The sequence below is a fragment of the Grus americana genome, chromosome 19 (genome assembly GCF_028858705.1).
Source record: "Grus americana isolate bGruAme1 chromosome 19, bGruAme1.mat, whole genome shotgun sequence".
NCBI lineage: Eukaryota > Metazoa > Chordata > Aves > Gruiformes > Gruidae > Grus > Grus americana.
The window spans coordinates 9,981,543-10,007,500 of NC_072870.1; the positions used below are offsets into that span (position 1 = coordinate 9,981,543).

Sequence of the window (25,958 nt, forward strand, 5' to 3'; positions counted from 1 at the left end):
CACGTGTTGAACACGCAGCCACAGTCACTTATTTTTCAAGTTTTCACACTACCGCTTTACAGAAAACTGAAACAGCAAATAGGTATTTTTTGCCGTGCAGCACTGCCACGCGGTCCGTGCTCCAGCAGTCAGGAACCCGCAGTGCTCACACTGCTACTGCCTGCGTGTCCACAGGGCTGAAACGGACTTTTTTTTTTTTTTTAACTTCTTTTTCCATCCCATACATGTACGGAAACTGAAAAACACTGTCATTAAGTAACGAATATTAAATTACTGATTATAATTTCTAGATATGAAATGTTTTCCAAGTATTTTTCATCACTATGTAAAGGTTGTTTTCACTTGGTGAAGGTTCTGTCGTTTTGACTTGGTACCCTGGTCCAGAAATTCACTTCAAATGCATGAGTGATTCTGAGTGATTAAAACAACAAAACCTCCAGAAGTAATTCCGTTTGTGGGTATTTCCTTTAACAGCATTAATAACCTAATGCATTTAAAAGGATGATTTAGAATTATAATTCACTTGTATTTCACAGGATTAAAAATGCAATATATGTAATATAGCCACAGTATATAAATACAAAGCTATCAAGAAGGAAGGTATTTTGACAGTATCCATTTCTGTCGTGCATGAGTTCAATGTCGACACTTTTGTAGGTCATTTAAATTTTACTTCATCAATCTACTTCAATGATATAAAATCCAAAGAAAACATTTATTATTCAGCCAGGTCTGAAAATATACAGATATAGCTCCAAGAATAAACTGATCAGGACTGAAAACTAAGTATAGGTTTCTCATTTGGAAGTAGATTTAAGACGTAATACCCTGTCCTTAATGACCTGTACACCTAATAGAAGACATGATCTTCTATAAATTTCTTTCCCTCTTGTATCACCAATTCCAAGTTGACAAAAAAAGTTCAATAAACCAGCTAATTTTATTTCTTTACTCTGAAATATCAGCAAGAATTGAAATTTCAGAATAAACAACACCGAAAGGGACATTTATAGTCCAGTACTTCGTTTCACAGCGTGTCTCTCCTGCTGCTAAACCCAGTAGCATTTACACTAAATGAACGTATGCTTTCAAGGAAAGAGATGCCCACTCCTGAGAGCGACCGTCTACCTGGGTGCGGAGGAGCCCCGCGTGCCCTTGCCGAAGCAGCCCAGGTTATTCTCGTCTCTTCTTTTTCACTAGAAATTCCACCCTGACCCTGAGAAACGCTGTCATCAGAACAAGGACATTTCCACGAAACATATCTCCGTTGCAAAAGCATTTAATAAAAACATTCCCATCCCATTCTAGTTTTAATTTGCGCTAAGTTTCAATGCAAAGAGACATCAGACACAGCTGTCTGATTTCCTCTTCCGAAGCACCCCGATTTTTGAGTTCCCTACCCAAAACATGAAATGGAATCTATGGGACTTTAAGGTACGCTGGGCAAATTAGCGTTTAGGAAAATTAAGCTTTAACTAACTAACTAAAATGCCGCTTAAGTGTTACTGGACTCTTTGGCTATATCTAATAGCAAGACTGCTAAATAAAGCCCTTACAAGAAAAAATGCACACTGAGGGAAAATAGGATTGTTATTTTTAACACTGATAATTTTGTTTAAAAGAAGATTCCTTCCTGTGTTTCATCATTTTACGTTATGTTCTATTATAGAAACTAATGTGGGAAAAAAAGTTCAGAAAAATCCAGGCCCAGAATATTATGGAAAAAAGAACCACCAAATGTAAAGGTCCTGTAATATTTGGTATCTTTAGATTTTTCTGCACTGGTTCACATGACCCCCAATTTATTTTTAGAAAGGCAGCAATTCCCGCTTGGATACGGTGCAATACCTTGTACCCAAATGTTGCTTTGCACAAATAAACCATAGAAAGTGTTGACTTAAAAATAAAACATTGGAAAAGGAGAAAGTTTTTTTCTCTGTGAAAATTTCCGGAAAAGCTGTAAACAAAGGCAGGTTTGGCTCAGTGGTTGAGTGACTCTGTTGAGCTGTTGAGGATGGAGAACATATCAAACCTCACAGAGTGAGGAAATGTTTGTAAAACAGTTAGTAAATCATAGGCAGCAAGGTCACCATGTTTAACAGCAGGAATGACACTTTGCCAAAACCCCAGCTGTGAAAGGGCGTATACGCACATGGGCTTGTCTCTCATTTCTTCTTCTCCATATCCGAAGTGTGGGGGGTTTTTGTTTTGTTTTTTTAAATTCTATTTCTTTAAAAGCAGGAAAAATCTACAGGATTTCAAATGGAGGAGGTCTGCCAGGACTGACGTACTCATCCATCAAATAATCTCAATACCTGGTTTTGTTTCACCAAACAGAACATAAGCTGTTAAAGCATCGAGAAATTCTCAGCAGTCTGAAGGATTTCCCTACAGATTGATACCAACTGACCTTTTTATCTCGGGGACAGAGTTTTAAGTTCTTGCTGCTGCTCCAAATTCACACACAGAAAAAAACCCAACAATCTGGCCTCTCTGAGAACTGGCATAGCCAGAAGGTGAAATTAAACATTTTTAAATACAGACACTACAAACCCATGTACAAATACAGGGAGTTTAATTCATCTGATGCCAAAAAACCCAGAAATGATTATTTCAAGTTGAAAAGCTGTCATGAAATCACTTTGTAATATGGAGAGATTTATAAAATGACTCACCTGCTACTGTAGAACTCAAACACCCTGCGGTGTGTCACTGGCAGGCAGCATATAGCAAAGGAAGTACTTAAGCACATACTTGACTTCAACTCCTCGCATGTTTGAAGTTAAGCATGTATGTAAGTGCTTTGCTGGACCGGGGCCTATATGCCGGACAACCGTGATAAAAAAAAAATACAAAATTCCTTCCAAATTACTTATCTATTACATCTCTATTAAAATGTTGGCGTTTAAATCACAGCTTATGATGAGGTTTTAAAGCGCCCTGGTTCCTCCGGTCACCACATTGTGAGACAACGCCATCAGGAACTAGGGAGAAAAACTTGGGTCTACAGCGATGAAAACAGGTTTTGCTTTTTGGGGAAGAACCCATGGGGCACTCCTCCTTCCTTTAGGTGGCAGAAAAGTGTCGTTACAGTTAGTGTAAGCACAGTTGGTAGGCAAGAGATTAAATAAGAAATAATTTGACCAAAGCCTGTTAAATGTAGGTAAGAACTACAGCATGCCATTAAGCCACTGAAGTTTGATACCAAAGTTAAATGTCGTCTTGCTTCGCACTAGAGAAAAAAACAGGAGTAAAGAAATATTCAATTTGAGGGGGGCAGCTTTTTCTTTTAAATTCTTTTCTGTTTTGTACTATGAATCCTTCCTTTTGGTCTAGCTCTGCTGCTTTCTCTATAAAGCAAAAGTTTAAGTTAAAACGACTCCTGAATCCAAACTCTACATGTCTTGGATAAGTTCACAATGTGGTTAACATTTTTCAACTGGCTCTCCTCATCACTGGCCAAACCAAACCCTTCTACCTTAAGAGATTTTTTTGTGTTTTGCAGGGTTGGTAACCCAGCTAAAGATTTAAACTTTGCAAACGAAACTCACACTGCTTTTAAATGCACTCCTAGTCCTCGGCCCTGCTCTGAGACGCGCTGCAGCCACCGGTGGGCCAGCACAGAGGTCCATTAGTGCAGCCGTGCTGGGCCGCCGACGGCAGCACGGCCGCCACGGAGAGCCCCGCTTTGTCAGCATCCTCTGGTGCAGACGTGCATTTAAAGCTATGTTCCTAGGAAAAGGAAGGAAATGGCTTTAAGCTACATTTAAGCTACTATTTGCACTGGTTTTGCCGCTTCAAAACCAACGATGACTACTAAGGAAAAACATTCTTCGTATAAATTTCATATGGAAAAGCACTAAAGAATAATTCATGAGTGAAGCTACATTTATAGGGGACTTTGTAAGGATCAAGTAAGTTAACACCAAATAATAAAAATTGAGGCCAACTGTATGTACATAGACATGGCAAGGCACTAATTCTTCAGACGCTGTATTTATAGAAACAGGAGTTTCTATATGACTATGATCAGATTTAACAAGAGCTCTACCAATCAACATAACAGGAGGAAGAGGAAATTTATCCTAAAGTAACTGAAAAACACTGAGACAAGAGGGTCACTTTAGTATTACATAAATCTGAAAGTGACTTAAAAGAATTGAACCACAGTAGTGCAACTTCAATCATTTTACCTATCTCTGTTTTAAGAGGAGAGACTCCTTCTTAAATGGAAAATCCGACAGTGAAATGATGGACCTGACTATTAATTAACCAGTCCCGTGTGTTCAACATTTCCATTTGGTTAATCTTCTGGAAAGGAATTACTTTTTCATTTTATGAATTCTTCTTCTTTGCTCATTACGTGAAGCTTTCAGCATGTCTGCTACTGGATAGTTTGTTTTTCGGTCTTTTCTTCTTCTTTACTCTTTCCTGTTCAAGTTCTGCTCAGTAATATGGATCAGTTGAGCAGTTCAATGAGATTAAGTCAACAATATGTTTTGAACTGCCAGTACATAAGTTAAAATTTACCTCCCTTAATCCATCTTATGCACTTCAGAATGGTACTCCAAGAACCAGAGATATTAATTAACAGACAATATGTTTACCATTTAATTACTAAAGTTTCTAAGGAAAGCTCTTGCTACCTAATATTATTTTACGACCTCTTGTTTAATGCACAACCCTTCCTCCACTTCTACAGCTGAGACATTCTTGTGTCTCTACCATCACCAAGACATTTAGGGACCTATTCCGACCCACCCCATCTTAGTCCACAGGGATAGGAATGTGTTTATTTGTCACCAATGAAGCTAAAGCTATACTGAAATAGGCTTCAAAAGAAACCGATGGAGTCCAGAAATTCACATGAAGCCCTGTTGTTACAGATGGTGGCTTTTCTTCGTCGAGAAGCCTGCAGCTTACTGCCACGGGAAGCTTGCATTCTCAGCCCAGCTACGCATTTCCCTTGGACAGAAAACTGGCCTCAAGTAACATTTGCCTACTTATTCCTCTAAGCACCAGACTTGTCACAGTGAAAACCAAACATGCTTTTTTAGGTTTTGTAAGGTAGATTGTGTGCCCTGAAAGAGAAGTTTATTTGACCTGGATTCTGGACTTGAAATTATTCAAGCACATCCCATGGATGTTACCAGTCTCGGATGTTTCCTACCAGTTACTTCATGTAATAGTACTTGAAATACTTTTTCTCTCACCTTGCTTTCTGCTTCCGTCAAACTCTGTAAAGACAGACATTTACAATGCTTGGTTTGACCATATTTCTTCCAACCACTGTTACTTGTGAGGGTTACCAGTAGTGACACCGCCATACTCAAACAGTGTTATGCTTACACATACTAGGATTTATAGACAACAAAAATTACAGCAGTATATCTGAACTATTATTTTGTAAATACAGATATCCTTTAATGCAGATGTCTTAATGACTACTTTTGTGTTTCAATGCAATGCACGTGTTGGTCTTTAACTTGATACACCACCATCATCTATTGCTTTAAACTTCTTGTCCTATTTAGACTACCTAGATCCCATTCAGTTCTCTTCTTTTCCTAAGTTTTGTTTCACAGAAACTAAACAAGTAGGCACTTGAGAACATGAACTCTGTCAAGCCAGCAGTCTAGCAACAATCTTTAGAAGAAATGACACTGCTTGGCTTTGACACTACTGTGTTCTCTTTCTCCCTCCAATGCTGAATTTCTCCATGGAGCTCACTGCCTTGCAGGTAGAGCTTAGCTCAAACATCCATCTCCAATGTTAACCTGTGATATCTGGTCTTCAAAAGCACACTTCTGAAAGATGAGAATTAAGAGGAAACATTCAGAAGCCTGAAGCTGGCAACTACAAAAGAAATTAAGCAGTTTATTAATACTATTAGTTTTTCCTCTTATAATTCCTCCTCTTAATCTTTATGGTATTCTGATTTTTATATGTATTTTTTTAAGCTATAAAAGTCTCAAGGTATAGTTTTCATTAAAGAAAGTCAAATGACTATCGGAGTAAAAATGTAAATTCATTTCTTCAGTAAACGTACCCCCCGTCGGCTTTCTCAAATACCCTCGGTGCACATTTCTATTTAAAATCAGCACTCCTCTTGCACCAGAGCAGGGGCCAGCGCTTATCTCTGGCAGAGATTGCTGGTCCTGGACAGGCCGGTCGGTGTTTCCAATTTCCTTATATAACAAGGCTCCGGCGTCGGGAGGAAGCGGGCAGATACTGAGAAATCAGGGAGGATAAAAAGCACTGGACCCGTAACCTCCGAGGTCAGGAGGTTATGACTTCAGGGCCTAACAGTAAGGTGGAAGGATGTGTTCAGGTAGTGTTAAATTACCTTGTTTTACTCGTCTTTGCCAAGAGGAAGAGAGATAAGATCAAACGCAGGAGATTAATATCACATACATGAATATACACACAGCTAACACGAACATTACTTCTCTTTCCCAACTGCAGGTAGTCTGACTGAATGTTCAGAAGTTGAACAATATTCTGTCCCCACAACATAGTTGTCATTTCCTATTTAGAGGAGCTGTGATGCTAACAAGCTGCCCAGGAACTCTTTTAGCCTCTCTGTCAATAGTTACTTACAGAACCCAAAAGATGAATTTGTAAGACCATACTATAACTTTCTTATCCAAATACTGACAGGTGTGGGTACACGTATGATGAACTGCAAACGGAAGATAGAGCTTTAGCCACACATGTAGGTTCTTATGCATCTGCATGTACAGCAGGAAGGACAGAATTCCTCTCCCCATGGATGAAGAAGTAGTGAAGTCCCAGTTTTCAGCTTGGATACTCGAGTAATGACTTTGTGATTGTCAAAGAACTGACCGCTGGTCAGGGTGGCAGGAAACGAAGGAGCCACAATGTAAAATGAACGATCAGAAAACACCATCAGCAACTGTGAAAAGACTTGCCTGACGCCACTGCGTTGCTAGCAATGATGTTGAAGGAAAGAAATTATAATGGTTCATGGCTGCCTAAGCCTCTGCTTGCCCTGTTGCTTCAGCTCAAAGTTGAGATTCAGTGTTCCCCATCGCAGAAGTGGTGGAGCATTTCCAACGTACCGACTTTTGGCCATAGAAGGAGCTCGGTCTATGACAGAAAGTATCGTGTTTCACATTACAAATACTAAAAGGAAGAAGATGCGTGTTCTTCTGAATAAAAGAAAGAACTAATGACTATTTGGAAGATGATAAATAACTGAAAATTCAGTTTCTTCATTTCTTCTGTGAAATTAATTTCTTATGTGAAAAAGAAACAACTGTGATCTTTTCAGCCTCTGAATTCCCAGTCAACTTCCACCTTCATGGACAACTTTGGAAACAGGCCTCCGTGATCTAGGATTTCCTTATCTGTTACCTAGCACTAATTAAAGGGATATCGTACAATTAACAGTACAGAAGAGCACTTGGTAGAGTTACGCAAAACGCATGCATTATGAGCAATGTCCTCAGCAATTTACAGGTTAGAGTTCTTGCTGAACGACAGACGCACTACTGAACACTGTAACGAGAAATCTAACCCATTCTGCTTCAGTATAAATTCTCTTTTATATGAGATTTGTCTCAACAGCAAAAGATACCATTAGTAAATCAATCCTGAAAAACATTCCTGTATTTGCGTCTGAATGAAAGGTACAGAGCAGACAGGTCCGTATTTGTTCGACTGATGTAACGCGCAGCTATGCTATGATCTCTGCACTCGTGTGATGACTTTGAAATCGCTGCATCATGTATCACTGCAACGGTCTCTTCTGTACCATAAAACCTGAACCCACGTTTGTGAATTCCGAAAGGCAAACCACTCACATTTAAGACTTTTTCACCAAAAGTTTTCTGCATCGTGAGATTCAGTTGATAAGATCCTCCTTTGACATGACGTGCTAAGAGCACGGTTACAGGTAAAAGCAAATTACAGGAATAAACTGTATCTGCCAATTTGGGCTCAGAGGCACGGCCAGCAAACTTCTTTGTCTCTTCTTCCTTTGGATCTGACTACACAAATACTCAGAAGACATGAACGGAGCATAAATCTTCACATGATTCTTCAATCTGTCTACAAATGACCATGACATTACATATAAACTGTTCTATATAATATATATGCTTCCCTTCTAAAGAGTTAAGGAGTGTATCAGACACCGTGATAAACACAGAAAACCAAGCGTGAATACCAATAAATGCAAGCCTTCCGTCTCGGAAACTCTTCACTTATTTGATTAAGTTAGGTGAAAAACAGAGCAGTCATGCTTGTAGCTTTTCTTCCTTTTTCCTTTCCTCCACTCTTTTTATTTCTAATGCGAATCGGAAGTCTATGTGGAGCAGCCTGGCTAGCCCCGGTCTAACCTCCCCATCTGGAAGGGAACTAACCAGCCTTGGGGCTACTTCCAACCCTTCCCAGCTGTTGGGTTCGGGTTTTTTGTTTTTGCGGGCTTGAGAAAGCATATTTATATAAATGATTGCCATATCCTTTGCCAGCTGTTGACCCTGCTCTTGTCCCGGTTGGGGCATGTTTTTCATTTTTAGCGGCCACAGACTGGAACTGACCCTGACAGAGTTAGCACGCTATGCAAACAGCTTCACGCGTTCTTGCTGTGACAGATAAGACAATGGCTGCCCAGTGCAAGCCGCCGGACCGGTGTTTCCCTTTGGGCTAATGTCACACAGCCCCGAGCTGCAAGTAGCGGTTAGAAAAAATAAATGATGAGATTCATAGCACTGGCGGGAAGCTTCCTGTCCCCAGCAGAAGCGCTCGGCGATTTCAGATACCGCTCTTATTAGCAAAAAGGTTAACAAAAACACACGTGAAAAGGCATCTTCACTCGGCCACATCTCACACGAGGTACCAGAAAGTTTCCTGAACTGTCAAAACATTCCTGAATTATCTGCATAGACCTGGTTTTACCTCCTGTGGAACGACGAGCTGATGAATCTTCACTAAAGCCCTTGAAATAAGTTGCAGCTAAATAATAATAAATAAATAAATCACAACCTACAACGATAACAACTTTAAACTTTCAGATCAATGCATCTGACAAGGAAAACTGCTTTCTCTGTAGCCCAAAGCCCTGCTCTGGAAACACATCCAGCATACTAAATTCCCCTGCCTTTCCCGGTCACCTGTAGCTATGCTGGAACAAGAATGCTTTGAGCTCTGTTAAAAAAGGGCAATGCTCTTAACAAACACTTCTAAAAAAACGGCTGTTACCTCATTAACTAATACTGCTGAAGTTAAATGGGACACAGACAATGAACTCTAGCCTTTACAGGTTTCATAAGCATTATCAGATTTTTTGATAATAAGTAGAGGTGGCATATGTGTTCTGTTTAGTATGCAGAAGAGCCTCATTTTATTCTCAATGCACAGATTTAATTAAAAATAAATTTACTGTTAACGCTTAAAGTGGTGCCAAGATTATCCAAACAGAAGGTTTATGATACTTAATAATTGATAAGAGGAGGGAAATTCACAGATTGCAACTGATTATTATTTAGTAGGTCTGTTTGCAAAGGTGAAAGTGGCATTACAGCTAGCCAAAAGGGGAAAAAAAAAAATCCTTTCATTCATCTGTTCTATATCTAGAAAAATTTGACTGTAGCAAACACTTCCTAGAAGCATTTGGAATGAAACAGATTACAGATCACGACAGCTTCACTGATTACTTTGGACAATATTGAAGATATTCAAAGTGTTTTCTACAACATCAGCTTCAGTCCAATTCCACACAAGAGGAGTTTTATTTACTCTTTTCTTTTTTTAATATCAGCACATAGAGGAGATCAGCTTCTTTAAGGCAGTGATTCTCAGCTTGGATTTCAAACCAGCTTTAGCACAATGTGCCAGAAATTTCCACAAGTGCTGAGAGAATTAACCGATGGGATCTTTGAAGCCTCTCTATCCCAGATTAACTAATGAAAAAATCTGTGAAATCACAGTTCAATCTTCTTTTTTTTTTTATGGCTAGATGTGTTTGCAATGGTTGGGATGACAAGATGCTCCCAAACCATCTGGCTCCTCACACAGGATTTGATTCAGAAAATTAATAGTAACACCATTGGTGTGCACATATTGCAACAATCCAGAAATCCAGTCCTGTTACACAACCCAACGCAGAGGTTTTGTAATTCCCCCAATAGGTTACGTAGATTGAAAACACCGATGCTAGCCTTAGAAAACATTTTCATAAAATAGCGCGAGTAACGAGTGAGCAGTTTCCCTACGCACCAAACCTCAGGCTGCCCTGCACTCTTCACCCTGCCGCACTCTCCGACCGGAGCCGCCTCCTCAAGCGCGGGTCACTAAGTCACTTTGTGGTGAAAAGCCTGACTTTGAGCACTCCCCTCAGAATAAAAAAGGGGGAAAAAAAAAAGATTTTGCTACTTTCATGTATTATGCAAATATAGTATCTATAAATAATGCGGCCTTGTGCTTTCAATAAGTGCTATCTAGCACGTATCAGCCTATGAATTAAATTCTTCTTTTAAGACTATCACACTACGTACGTTTTCATGGATGAGGAAAAGATCCATTAGAGAGGCAGACCACAAGTTTTATTTACAAATCAAGTTCTGAACATCCAAACTACAGGGCTGTGGGAATTTAAAGGCAGCTTTAGATAACCTCCTTGAGTATAATTCAGAAAACCCCTGGTTCTGTATGAAAAAGAAAAGCTTTTTGACAGAAGTACTGCTTACCAGAACAGACTTAGGGTTGAAAGAAACTTCTATAAATTATCTATGTTAGATAAATTGTGTACTAAAATGTTACTTTAAAAGATTATTTTAGTTTGGTTCAAGATGAACATCTTACTATATTTTACATAATTCAAAGCTTATTCCCATTAAAATTCATTAGATCTGCGTATTCAAATCCACTAGGTATCTTTGGGAACACTAAGCTACTGCGTTTAACTGCAACTGTAAATTTTCAGCTTTCTTTAAAGGGTTCTAAACAGCGTATTTGGACGCTGCAGCAGAGATTGCCTGGCAGAGGAGACAAAAAGAGCTCTCGGGGAAACACCGTTGTGTCAAACGCACGAAAAAGACGGGAACCGAGGGAATTTCAAACAGGTACATTAACTTTCAGAGAGCGCAGCGGTGAAGAGATGTTCAGGACCGTACACGATTCAAAACACAGTGTAACTTGTAAATACAGGGAACATTAATGGGAACGGTTTTGTCTCTTTTAACAGCGCTGATGGATTTCATTACTGTGCGGTAACGAGTTGAAACGGATAGGTGAAGTCTTGTACTCCTTTTTTTGTTATGAATTTTTAAACCCTTTAAAGGTTCCAGAAAACACAGTATACAAAGTATATAATAAAAAATTACTTTGCCTTTAGAGCATTCAAAGCAAAAGCTTCTATAAAAGTCAAGGAGGTGAAAGATCCTCTGGGAATATTCTTTTCCCTGGAAGCCTTGCAGTTGCAACATGTACGCTCTGAATAAATAAAAGACCAACAAGCCTTCCTTTGCAAACACATCAACCAAAATATTTTGGGCAGCGAGCAACGCTCCCGGGTTTTCTCTCACTGCTCATTTGGAAACACCTTCGGGGGAACTGTTTTTAGAGGGCTGCATGTTCTCAAAAGCAGGTACCTTCAAGGTGCCGGGCTGCACCCCCAAATTACTCGCCACTTCTGCAAACCCCGATTGCAGGTTCTTGGTGATAGTCTGGGTTTGCACATTCCTGAAAAACCTGACAAAAGCGGAAAAGCTTTCGCACGTGAAAGAAAAAAACTTCACCTTTTTTTCTTTTATAAAAAGCCTCCTCTACCTCCTCAGTTCCGAGTTCAGGTTTCAATCGCTGCCGCTGCTGACCTTTTTTATTTCGTGACGTGTCGGATTAGTCTGACTCTGCTCCTGCTGAAGCCAATGGAAAACTCCCACTGCTTCCAAGCAGAAGGGAATTAAGCCCTAAATGAATAGTTTTACTTTGGTGCAAAGATCAGGAAAGCCCATAAGAACAGATAGGCGTAGATATTAAATCTAAGAGACTTAATTACCCCCAGAAAACCCCAAATTAAACCCCTAGAAAACATCTTACAGCCAAATTACTTGAGTTACAGAAGTTTTACTAAGTTCGGTAGGCGCCGAGACCCCGGTACGTCCAGGGCTGCGCTATTTGCTGCTAAACTTAGGTTAATAGCCGATGACCCTTTCCATTCTTAACCCCGAGCGCTGACCTCCTGACCTACCCCCAGTGATGGTGTTTATAAGCATGTTGCCACTGGTGTAAATAAAAAAGGAACACAGCGTGCTGAAATTGTTACTGGTGATGACAACCGACACGCATTTTACACTGCCAGTGGGCAAAACCATCAATAAATAACTCCGAATCTGTTGTTAATGTGCTTCGAGCTTCTCGCAACAGTCATGTCATTTTTGCTGGTTTTCCTCTTTTCCTCTACATGTATCTTTGCGGGACAAACAAAAAGCTTCCAATGAGGAAGCCGGCCAAAAATAAGGCAGCCTTGGATGGGGTTTAGCATTAGACAACAGCTAGAATTTCCACCTTCCGCTGTACTCCTCCAGCTACGTAAAAAGCATGAAAATATGCTGCACCACAGATCAAGCAAAATGGTACACTTTCTGAAACCTTCCAAGTAAAAAAGCACGTGGCTCGCAATGAAAATACAGGTTTTGAACGTCCCTGTCTACGGGGCATTGTGAAAACTCTTGCTCTCCACACAGCCCACAGAAGCTAACCAAAGGAAACTTTTACAAAAACCCTATAGAAATGCTTTGCATAAAAAGGAGACAAAAGGGCAAAACCTAACTCTCACCCATCTCTTTTTTTTTTTTTTAAGTATGTTTTGGTTTGGTTTTTAATTAAATAATTTGTTTCTAATTTTAATCCAGATCGGAATTATAAAGCAACAGTTAAAGTTTTCAAAATATCATAATATTCTACATAAATTCAAACACCCCATAACATAGGTTTCCATGTTTGATGTGCCTTTACTAAAGATATTGCAACCGCGCATATATTTTTTATTAATTTATGTGAATTATTTCCAATTAAAAATGATGCGGAGTATAAACGTTCACAGGACTCCTTTCGGCAGGAGCTCCGAGGACATCAGGACAGCGTGGACCCAAGGCTTGGGGACAGACCTCTCACGTTGCCAATCCCTGGTTCTTCTCTGTCATCGGCTCAAACAAAAACGCAGAGAAAAACAAAGAGGAAACCACCAACTCAAAATTTTAGACGGCTTTAGACATTTCTGAGTTGAAACAGTCTATTCTGTCCATCTAATCATCTAAACCAGCTTGTTAAGAGACGCTATGAAATGCTGCAGTGGAGGCAACTCCACAAACAGCACAGCCCCCCAGCGCACCATAGGAAATAGGGGATTCCTGACAGCGACTGATCAGGAAATGCAGAAAGGAATAATATCAAAATGTAAGTACTTTGGAAAGTCCTGTTTTATCAGCTATATTCTGGCCCCGGTGCTTAGCTGGTTCTCTCAACTGACATGCAGAATCCTTCATTTTAGTGGTGAACTGCTGAAGTCTGTTGTTGTTGTTGCTGCTGCTGCTACAATTCACTGAGACAAAAGGTACACGAGCATCTTTTTTAAATGAACAAGTTATAAAAATGATTATGGTAGATGTAACAGCCTATAAAATATGATCAAATAATAGTCATCTATCTTTCTCAAAAAGAAAAATTAGATTACGTGTAATTGTAAAATCTAATTTATATTCTCCTATTTCCAATTTAAATTTCCACTTTTATAAAATATTCTCTGCTTCAAAGTTGTGCATGTGTAAAAGATGCTTTGACATGCTTCTAATTGATTCGTTTTACACTATCAAAAGGATAACAGTGATTTGCAAAAGAATTTTTTTCTGTCTTGCACACATCTCTCATTTGCCCATCTTAATTCAATTAAAGGAAGTAAGGACGGTTTGACCGATGAATGAACCATATTTTAACTGAGGACATTTCTATGTAAACTGGAATATACCAACCACTAATTCTCAGCCAGTTACTTCCGATCTCCAACTTTTATTTTGAAAGGTCATGGCATGGTCACCGAAAAGACAGAGGATATTAAACGCTGGCAAGCTTTTTATAATAGTGCAAAACTACAGGCTGATATCAAAAGCAAAAGATTTTCAACTCAAATGCAATTTCTATGCAAACATTCTGTATTTATTCCTAGCTATCAGTGTAGCTGCAAGTTAAAGCTTTAAAGCAACCCCTCTCCCTACTCAGTGTGTTGTATTTCTATTCCTTGGAAAGCCGGTAAAGAACATATTTTTTTTTTTTTCTATTTCCCATAGGCCTTATATTATATGGGTGGTAATTGGTACACCCGGGACACTAAAAATATCACTTCTGTGCTTCTTGGTGGGTTGTTAAGGAAATATGTACAGAAACACTGAGCCCACCTACTATTTGTACAAAGACATGGCGCGAAGGATGTGGTGTGCTGTGACAGGTTAGTGTGTACCTGCACGTATCCATATTAACCTGTAAAGACAATTTCAGCTGGGAACAGCAGTACGACCCTCCCGTTTGAGTTGCAGTCTCTATGCCGACCTGGAATAGCAGTATATCTTTAAATCCAGCAGAGAGGTTAAAAGTGGAAGAGAAAGCAAGAATCATCAGCTTCGATACTTAATTTAAACATGCCCTGTTATTTTCCAAGGATCTAAAGGAGGTGGCATCATCCACCTTGCCACGTTGAGAAAGCTGTCAAGATAATGAGGGCATTTGTTTCTACGCCAAGTAGGAAGTTCTCCATCCTCGTCATCTCCTCAGACACGGGTGCTTTGCTGCTCCTGCACTGCAAGGTGAGAGGAGAAAAATTCCTTCAAGTTCAAGAATAATAACACAGATTTGATTAGTCTCATCCAAACGAGCAGGAGCAGCACAATACAGGGGTGGGTTCAGTGGTGGGGAGTGCTGTGTAACATCCACACTTTCTGTAAAGTATTATTAGACAAAGACAACATCTCAAGGAGAAATATGTATTAATATATTTGCAGGATTGTACTCTTAGCTCCTTTTGGACACTGCACTTAACCACATTGCTTAACAAGAGACGTGCTACAGTCGACAATAGCGGAGAGAACATTACAATAAAGAGAATTTTTAAGGAAAGACTTGCTGACAGCATGCTGAAATGAGGATAAACACATGCCTACTGTTTCAAAACAGCAGCAAAAGCTGAACTTTATTAAATAAACACCGCAAACAAGCTAGCCAAAGCCCACAGGCAAGATGTGCTGTCATCAGGGAGGTGAGGATGATGAGGGGTGTCCTTCTCCAACTAGTGGTGAAGTCCCCCCTGAATCAAACAGTATCAGAGAGTACCTGAGGGGTTTAAGTCTGAATTTGCACTGCAGAGCAAAGCACGGTGGGACACGTCCACACCAACGACATGGCCAAATTACAGATGAACGAGGAGAACTGACCATGCTTTCTTTTGCCACCAAGGTGGCCACTGCTGCCTTCATGCTCACCGAAGATCCCTAACAGCAAAGTCCCACTACCAGACCCAGACCCTCAGACAACAGATAACCAACCTGAACAGCTTCACTTCAAAAATGGAAGTTGGAGTTTATGTAATTTGTCTTTTTGGTAAGCCACTATGTTGGCAGAAAACCTGCAGCTGAAGGTCCAAGGGGTTTTTTGGTTTATTTTAGAGCAGTGGTCTCAGTTACTCATCCCTTTATCAAATACTTTGGCTAAAAGTAAATGCAATAAATTTTAGTCAGGATGGCCTATGCTTGTTCGCAGAATTAGTTGCTAAAAATGCGAAAGCCCTGACAGGTTTTAGATCTCTCATTTTAGCAACCAGGTACAATTTGAGTCACTTTTGAAAACCTCCCATTTGCACCACACAGACCGCTGTCTCTCGCGGGACCTGTGCTCGGGGGTCCAGCCCCGACCTCTGCCTCTTCACTGCCCTGGCCAAGGGTCACTCCCGCTGTAACGATGGTCATTCACAGCTGGATGTGCCATACCTACAACATCACGCTACGAAGAGGGTCTTCTCCTGCCAAACAACTCGGCAACAAACTCCTGGTTAAGCCTTAGCACAATGCCTAACTGTGCTATTTCTTCTGAAACACAAAATGTTAGTAGTACAAAGTGCCAAGGCTGGTTTCCAGCAGCAGAAAACGATCGTACGGGGGACAGAAGCAAATTGGTTTTGCGAATGTTAGCACGAAAACATGACGAGAGCCAGCCAGAATAACCACCACTACTTTAAACTGTAATGGGACCTACGTGAATTAAACTGGCCAAGCTCCCATCACCCTCCCTGAGCATCAGCGGAGCCCTTGACCAAACCTACTGAACTGCACCACTGTAACCGAAAAGTTAAAACGACTCCACTCCACCACCTGCGGAGCGAGAATTACTCCTTACGAGTAAGGTAGGCAGCAGGCGGCTATTCATGTTGGCTAGCATTGTAAATACAGAACATCCAGCTTGTACGACGGGTAAGAGTTATTCCCATTTGTGAGTTTTTCCTGGAGTGAGAGCAAACTCCACTAAATATTCCTGTCTGCCTCCGTGTGCACAAAGAGCCCGGTGCACATAAATCTGTAGTAATATTGCTCTTAGAAGGACCTAGACACATACGCAGGTGCCCATACGCCGTGCATATGATTTAAAGAAAACAATGCTCTTCTGGAGCAAGCACCGTAAGTCATTTTGGGGAAGGCACCCTTGCTTCCGTAGCAGCGTGCCTAAACCCCGTCGAGCGGCCGGTGGAAGGTAACCTGTTCAGCAGCGGAGGGGACTCCACCGCCCAGCTCCTCCAGCGCTGCCCGGCCATGCTGCTGTGTTAATGACCTCGCAGCAGTAGACAGATCCAGTCCTTCTGCTTTTCTTTCTCACTGAATGATTTCCCTAAAGCCAAAGCTGGGCAAAATGCCACTAATGCTGCCGTAAAACTCCCGCTGCGTTAGGAGGGAGGCAGGCGACTGAGGGTTAGGAGGTAATCAAGCTTACAGATTAAGGCTCACTAAAGCTACAAGATCAGCACAGCTCCGGGTGTTTATTAACTCTTTGAAAACCAAGATGTATGATTTCGTATCACATGAATATAAAGGATGTTTTCTAACAAGACCTGACAGCTGAACTATTTTGCAAGATTAATTCGAATTTGAGCAAAGCTAGGAGTACAGAAGAAACGCTCTTTAAACCTATTTGGATCAATTTCATTCTAAAATGTGTTTCAAACTCTGAGACTGCAGCGGCAAAAACCTCCTGAGAATCACAGAGAAGTAAAATTTGCTAATTATTCTTCCATTCAGAAACATTGCTTTCTAAATTAAACAAGGCAACCTGAAAGTCAATGAGTTACACATACTTCTACCCCTTGGCAAATTAAAGCTGTGACCTGGGAATTACTCTTTTTTAGCAGTGCAGAATGGGTTAATTTCTGAATATAAAATGAGGTTGCCACAATCTGGGTGTTTTTTGTTTTGTTTGTAACACAAAGCAAAATATACTCTACAGATGCTTGATTAAAATGCAACAGCTGTTTATGGCGGTGCATTTTCCGCTAATTTACTGGGGCAGATTTTTCAAGGAGCCTTGTTTTATTGCATCTTCATTTGCATAAACATTCAAATACCAGAGCTGTCTGTCCACTTGTCCCTGGCTCAGCTAATATTTAAGGTTTAAATTCAAATTCAACTAAGCCATCCACTCCCATAAAGGAAAAAGAGTTTTAGGAGTAAGGTGTTACACCTCTGTCCCACAATCTAACTTGCACTTTGTAATTATTTAACTTCCCAATCCAAAATATTTCATTTTTTGGCATTGTACGCAACTAGTATTTAATCTGCTCTTCACATCTGTCTGCCTAGGCCTGGTGGTTTTTTTTTTTATATTATTATTTCCCTTTTGTTTATTTGATCTATTACATTCCTTAAGCTTGATGACTAATCCAAATTATTAACAAATACAAAAGGGTTTATGTAAATTATTGTGATGAACAAAAACAAATCACAATTATAACATTGTTAAGTGAATTAGACAACAATGGCTACAGCTTCCCTATCATAGATTGAGGCGGATGAATTTGAACTTTATTGACAGTAGCAGCAGAAAGCCTTAATCACTAAGCGCCAGTACAGTCTGGTTTTCATAGGGTAATGACCCACCTATATATTCATAACAAGGCTCTCATTCATCATAATTCATATTTAAAAAAACCTCTTGCAAAACTAATGGAGGGAATGTGTGAAAAGTGATTGGATGGGTAAAACTGTACGGGGCTGGAAAGGCCTTAATTGATTTTATTGTGCTGTGTCTAAGCCTCCTTGCACAGTACATCAGATCTGTATCTAACTGCATTTCAATTGATTTTCACTGATAGGCTTCTTTCTTATGTCTAGGGCTTAAGTACTAAACTAATAAAAGGATAAAAGACTTTGTAATACAGATTTTGAAAATAATGTGCACACATGATTTCTATGGAAGAAAATTGTATGATATGTGTTTGTCCTACCAAAGTGACTACAACCAAATGTAATATAAAAAAATGCAACTAATATGAAGAAGATTACTAAGGGGCGGGGGGGAAGGGGAAAAAAGAAAAAAGAGAATAAGAAAAAATGTCCCTTGGCTAAAATCAGCTTGATTGTAAGCAGACCGGACTGCAATGGAGTTGTACCTGCTCACCTTAGGGGTGATTTTGACTGATATCTCAAACTTGATTGAAAGAGATTATAATTCATTTCAGATGTGGATTAGTTCTTCAAAATTTTAAATAATGAATAATACATATTCTGATAAAAATGACCTAAAGCAAAATGAACAGGTTTTTAACTGTTTTATGATCATATTCTTGGACCTTTAAAATACATTCATTTTTAAAGCATCTAACCTGTGCAGTAACATCAGGACAGATACAAAACTCCTTGTAATGCAACTGTGCATTTACAGCACAGATCGGAGAACAGCTTGTTCAAGCTCTAGAACGTTGCTGAATAGGGCTTCGTATCAAATGGCCACGAGGAAGCTGAAAAAGGTTTTCATTGCAGATAAAAAGTGATAATGCAACAGGTTCACCTAAAGGGAACGCATTTTAAATGCAAAAACCTGAATCCAGGGGAAAAATTCTAAAGTTTGGGATGTGAAAACATCTTCAAAAAGGCAGATATCCACTTTTTTATTCTACACCCCCTGCCATCATTTGTGAATACTATTGCAGACTACACTATCTGCCAGTCAGATGGTTTGTAACATCTGTATAACAAATGATAACGTATAATAGTTGTTCTGGTTTTGTGTTCCTTTACGAGGCTTGGTGTTGATAATCTCCAAAGCACACCCATGATTCTTTAAATTAAACATAAGAATCTTGTCTCACAGTACAGCTAGGTTATCCATGTGTAAGAGCCCAAGCCAAGTAATTACACATCCGCTCAAAGGATTAGACACATAAGATTTCTTTAAATTTTTAATAAAACTGCACAGCTGTTGTAGGGAAAAAACTCTTTTGTTCTAGATTTTTTTAAAACCATTAAGCTCAAAGTGATTCACAATTATGCTTCAAGAAAAGTACTTTAAAAGTATTTCTGTTAGGCACTTTTTTAGTAGATTTAACATCACTTTAACCTCATGGCAACAGATTTGAGTCAGGAATAACCTAAAGGAAAGGTATTTGGTCAAGTTTTCAAGAACATTTCTCTGCTTTTATCGGAACACCTGCAAATGCATTTTACTCGACAATATAACCACTGAAAGCACACGTTAGCTGGTGCACATAAAACCGCCTTACATTTGGTTTCATGAAATGAGCCTGTGGGACAAGCAGAAAGCTGATGTTTGAATGGCATCGCACTACGGGACGTGACAGAGACAGCCTCCCTGACAGCCTGTGCTGCCCTGCAAAATGGGTCTGATTGCCTCGGGACAAGTGCCACAACTGAGAAGTAACTGCGGCTTGGGAAACGGGCAATGAATTGCCCAAACGCTGCAGCAACAAGCAAGTGGATTCTGCCCCCGGAGCTTTTCCCGTGCTGATGGTTCAATCAAGGCAGAGGTGCGGGTGAGGTGTGCCTCAGCTGCTCTCCAGGAACTGGCGACACCACAGATTGCTGGAAGTTCATCAGACCATCACAACCATCAGTTCATCACAACCAACACCGCATCACAAAAAGAGGAGCGGCAGTGTTGGTGGAAACGCGTATCAGAAAGCTGAAAGCAGCAGATGCGAGTTCTTCAAAAGATAAATGAGTAGCTGGAATGAAATCAGGACCTGGCACTGGTGACGTAGGCAGAGACAGGGAGGGAGAGTGACACCACATGGGTGACAGCATCCAAACACACACTAGCAAAATCGGGATGAACGGGAGAGGACTGACTGACCATGCTGGTGGAACAGCATTTCTGGGAACATGACTAAGAACAAGCCCTTTCTGTGTCCTTCATATGTTGTGCTTTCAGAGCCTTTCAGGAAAGGGAAGGAACAAACCTGGACAACGATGCCAATAACGAGGATTCAGAAGAGAGGGAAGTTCCTGAAGACTACAACCAAAGGCAAAAGATGTATTAGCAGAAAGTGCAAGGTCAGGAATGCAGAAGGCTGAGTGCCTGTCAGTTAGAAGGGCTGGGGTAAAAGCCCGAGGTCTTTCGGTTGCAGGATAGTAACGGGCTAGCTTAGCTGTCTGGCATGGCCGTGCTCCAGCACGTAACACAGACAACAGAAATATTATGTTGCTCAGCACAGCAGTGAGATGTCATCGCAAACATGCGTACTGATACCCATGTTCAAGCTGAAAACTTGAAAGAGATACAAAGCAGTCTGACAAGGGGAACAGAAGCCCTGGCTCCGATAAGGGAGTGAAAGCAGCAGGGCTTTTTCCCATTTCAGCTGTGAGCCAGGACGGGTGTATGACCACTCTCCACAAACACTCCAGGGAAGGAAAAACCGTGTAAGTTAAGGGACAGCATCAGCACAAAACCAGGGATACCTTAAAAGATTTCTCATCATCAAAGCAGCATGAACTACGGGGGCAGCGCTGAGGCGTAGGACGGAGGGATGCAGGACGTGCGGGGCCGGGGTGCTGGCTGTGCTAGAGCGAGCCTCATCACCCGGGTCCGTCCTTCCAGCCTGGTTTTCCAATTCAAATATTTTACAGGACTTTGGCTTTATACCTTGGTGTAAATTTACTACCATAAAACTGCTGCAATAATATGCAATATTACTGAACAACCAATACGTAGGATTTACAAGATAAACTATGGTATGCGGGTATATTTACAACAAATCTAAATCTCTAAAGATTTTAATGAACTGCAGCTGACCTTGATCAGTGATTCAAAGCCCAGAGCAGCTTCTACTCTCTCACACATTACTAACCTTTGCTACAACATTTATCAATTTACCTTCTTGATCTCTCAAGCAGGTCATGTTTTCTAATCAGCCACTACCTCAAAGACCTACATCCCAATTAAATTACTGAATGAAGACATGCTGGAATGTAGGCTTCTTTTAAAAAGAATTAGCACAAGACACACTTAAATACTGGATTTGCCATATCTGAACTAATTTTTTTAAAACATTTCTATATAACATGCAAGTTACAGACACATATCCTACTCAGAATTACAACTGTTAATGTCATCCCCGAAACACAGTTTCCTTGGATGTTTTCTATTTTTGCCTCTCCAAGCATTCTGTGCATAAATACTGACCTGAGCTTTAAATCATCTATGCTGAGCCGTGAGCTCTGCAGACATTGGCTTGTCTGAAACCTTAGGGTACAAAAAACTACACAGATGTTTATTATTAAGCATAAGAGTAGCTTCACAGACTTAAAACTACTTGCACTTCAAGTTAGACGCTTATTAAAGCGTCCGCAAGATCTGAGCCTAATTTTTTTCTCTTTCAATGCAGCATATATATTTATGTTGCTGTAGAAAAAAAAAAAACCAAAACCCGCTAAATGTACAGCTGTAGGGCTCTTCGCAGCCCCTCAGGACAGCGTGTCTGACAGCAGGCTCCCGAGAGCCCCTCTCCCCTGACGGAGCAAGCTTTTTGGGCTGAAGGATTTGTGCTGGCGGCAGCAGCCGCCTCTCCTGGGTCAGCACACGGACAGTCCTGCCACAGCAGGGGTGACAGCGGTCCCCAACATTTCAACCAGACCACGGGCTGCTTCTTGCTTTGGTCTATAAAGCAAGTTGTGCAAAAATTGTCTTCTGCTGCCGCCTCCTTTGCGGGCCAGGAGCAGTGTGCTGACAGAGCCCGCACGACGAGCGGTAGCTCATCCGCACATGCACAGTAGCTCGGATACTTCCTGGATTTGATGCACATGTTGAGAATGACTGTACCCAGCATGTGCAAAAACACAGTCACGCAGGAGGGGGAAAATGGGAACACGTAGTACTGAGCCTCACAGCAGCCTAGTTGGATTGCTAAATAAATATCATACACGCTGCTGCTGCTATTTTTAACAGAGCACTGCTGCAAACACAGGTAAAGATAAGGAATCCCCGACATTTATATTTCTTTCCCTGGTTCTATTTTTTGCCACTTTTGGAATTAGCAATCAGTAATGACAAATACCGGCAAACCCCAAATACCCAACGCTTCCCAAAACATATGCAATCACGTCATATTTGTAGTTACTAAGACAGGGATGAGGGACATTCAGAGCATCAAAGAGGCACCAGTTTCAGACAAAGTTTAGATTCCAACAGGTTTTCCTCTGATTTTGAGAAGCAACTTGCTTGTACTTATAGTCCTAGCTTACACACGTCAGCACACACTTGTTTCTACCAGACTCAAGTCTTCCACAATCCCCTCTATTTATCAAACATTTCACAGTAAATTCAGACCCGGTCAATACGCCGTACAAGAAATGTGGAGTCACGTTTGCATTTTATGTAACATGGAGAGTTTGGATTACTTTCGTTTTCACGAAGGTGGAGGAGATGCCAATTCTGCAGGTGCAGTCGAGTAAGACCAGCTTTGGCACTGCTGAATCCAACTCATCCCAACTGTAAATCTGCTTTATAGCTCTAACGCCGGCCTGCGCAGCACCTAGAATCTAACACCGCCACCTTTCCTGACTGCTAGTATTTTTATAACTAATTTTGAAACAACAAAGTTATTGTTTCAAAAGCAAAATACACAAAGAGAGTAAAATACGCTAAATTCTGATAGCAAAAGAAGCAAAGCTAGCACAGGTAATTAACATCCTTGTTTAATCACAAGGTTATCCTAACCGTAGTACAGTATCCCGCCTACCAAGCACCGCATACATAAGATGCGCAATCACGGCTTCCTCCTGTGACCCACGGAGCTACGCCGATACCACTGGTAGTTCCTCGAGCAGGGGGTCTGCACCCCAGCAGAGGCAGGGACAGGTGCCACCATACCCACAGGCTTACCGGGATAAGAGACCTCGGCAAGGCGGAGGGATCCGAGATGTGAAAAAGGCTGAGAACTCCTGAATTAAGGAAATCCAGTCAGGTGAGCAAGTATCAGCTAGTCCAAAAAGATGACATATTCACAGTAAAAACAACAAACACTGTATTAATTTTCCTTTTCCCTTTTCTTTCTAAATGCTAATACTTCAGTTATATGATGAGTTAAATGTATATGTATAAAATACTTCTGATGTTTCAAAAGGGAGTGTTGAACCCCAATACTTTGGGGATTAAATCTGTGAACGTTTCTGGCCCCTTGTCCATCTTATTGCACATCTCTCTCATTCTGTGCATACCAGGAAAACTACACTATTTTTAATTTTTTTCCCTGCAATACTTATAGCAAAGATGATTTCTGTATAGTAACACAAGGGCTCTGCCAAGGGTAACGGTTCAAGACCTCTTCGTTTCAGGAGTACTTCAGGATACATAAGCCTCACAGGCATTGCATTTTAATGACTGCTGTCACTGGAAAATAAAAACATGTTGCAAAAACTGATCCATGATACCTACAAGAAAATACTACTTGGTCCAAGTTAAATTTATTTGTTGACAGAGAAGATCTACTGTGCTTAATGTAAAGTTCAATAGAAATGCATGTAACATATCTAGAATCATAACTGCAATAAAATAAGCTCTGCATTTATCTGGCTGTTAAATGCAATTCAAAATTTATTGGTAAAAAGGAATCAAATTTGGTTATGGCGTAAAATATATTTCTTGCCTTGCAAGAGCAACCTAACCGAGTTCCATTCATCACGACAAATCAGCGCTGTTAATCTCTGCCCGGTGACTTTGTTTACAAGCGGCGTGCGGCAGCACACGGTATCAGCGGCCAGGGAAACGGGCTGCGCTCTCTACCTTGCGACAAACCCGGAGAAGAAAGAGCAGCAGCTCCAAATATCATCGCCCACAGCAAACGTCAGCCCTCCAGATGGCTTGCTTTGCCGTTGTTTTCGGTTATTATTTTTTAAATAAAGACATCAGCTGACATTCGAGTCCTGAGTGGATACTCTCAGGTTCACCATTAGTCAGAGATCTTTTATGCTGATGCTCTGAGCTAATACACAGAGACCCAGGCAAGTCACTCCACAACTACTGTTTATATAGTGATTTTAAATGGTGACAATAGTAATTCACAGTGAATGTTTATAACCAAAAAAAAAAAAAAAAAAAAAAGGGTTTCATCAGTTCCTCTAGATGCTATTTCAGTTCTTCTCAAGGAGAACACACATTAAAACACATTGAACACTTTTACTTACTGTACGTATCTTCCCTAGTTAGAAATTCATAAGAGCAAGAGGATTTCCTTGGCGAGAGATCCAATATGTTTCTTTTTGCCTTTAGCTTACTATGCTGGCTACTGAAAATACAGTATACTAAAAATGAAATAACTTTCCTATTTTAATGTGGTTATAAGCTTCCTGCTAGGCCATGACCTAATTGAGACTTTTGATCTTAGCTTTTTCAAAACATGTTATTCTTCAGAGTCTGTAAAACATTTTAACTACAGATCTCCTGCAATCATTACCGAAAGCTACAGGGAATAAAATAATAAAGAAAGAAGGGGAAAAAAACCTCAGTTTATCAAAGTCAATGGAAATACAAGGTATTAATTATGCTAAATGAAGAAATATGGGCATTTGGTTACTTTTGTGGGTCAGAAATATTTTAATCTGGCGCTGCCAGGCAGCTGCCTCTCCCTGACCTGCGTGCATCTCTATCAGCTGCCGGATCACATCAAAGCAGCAGCGAGCGAGGGAAGCGGTGACCAGCGCAGGGGCCCTGCTGCGGTACCAAGGTCACAGATTGGACTGAAACCACCACATTGTTATCAATTACAACCACTGATAAGGACACGACCTTTTCTGAGGCACATAAATGGGGGGAATATCCATACGATTGCTTTCCCCCAAACCGCGCTTGGCTCGCTTTATGTGCCGATAGGGAGAATAAAACTGCACAGCAAATTTTAATTCTCAAATGGGCAGAGAGTTAAAAATATGAGCCAGAGTCCACTGCTGATAAGATCCACTCGGATCACCCGAATGCAGTTCCCTTGATTCAGTTAACTGAGCCAAATACACGGCAGAGCACAATTAAAGCAGAGGGGAAATTGTATTTCTACCCTACAGACGGCTCTTGTGAAGTTTCATCAAAGCAAACCCAAAAATGTCTTTATTATAGCGAGACCTACAGCAGAAGCACACGTAACTGAAAATAAGTAGTGTTATACAGTAGTAAGTCACCTAGTAAAATAAAAATATATTTTCAATAAAGATTAGTTCTGCATTTTATTTCTTAAAATTCTTTGATCAAGTAATTTTGAACTATATAAAAACAGCCAGACCTCCCTAACTTAGCATTCCTTAAGAGATTGTTTTGCGGCATGCAAAATGCTACAATTTTATCTAACTGTATTTCAGGTGACATTGCCCTTGTTAATTTTAAATACGTAGAGGTTTTTGCTCGCATTTGTTGCAGACATAGTAGTCTAGAGAAAAAGAAAGCTCCAGATACAGACTATC

At 40.5% G+C, this 25,958-nt stretch overlaps 1 protein-coding gene across 13 annotated transcripts in view; it reads right to left on the bottom strand.

Moving 5' to 3' along the window:
• The window catches only part of BCAS3 (BCAS3 microtubule associated cell migration factor), a 366,627-nt gene that overhangs the window by 127,437 nt on the left and 213,232 nt on the right, over nt 1-25,958 (bottom strand). The window contains exon 24 of one of the 13 annotated variants that reach the window (XM_054847778.1): nt 14,170-14,815. The exons of the other annotated variants lie outside the window; for them this stretch is intronic. Coding sequence (XP_054703753.1) covers nt 14,787-14,815 — 29 coding nt within the window. The 3' untranslated portion in view covers nt 14,170-14,786. Of the gene's footprint in view, nt 1-14,169; nt 14,816-25,958 lie in introns of those variants that run through there. 13 annotated transcript variants of the gene reach the window in all.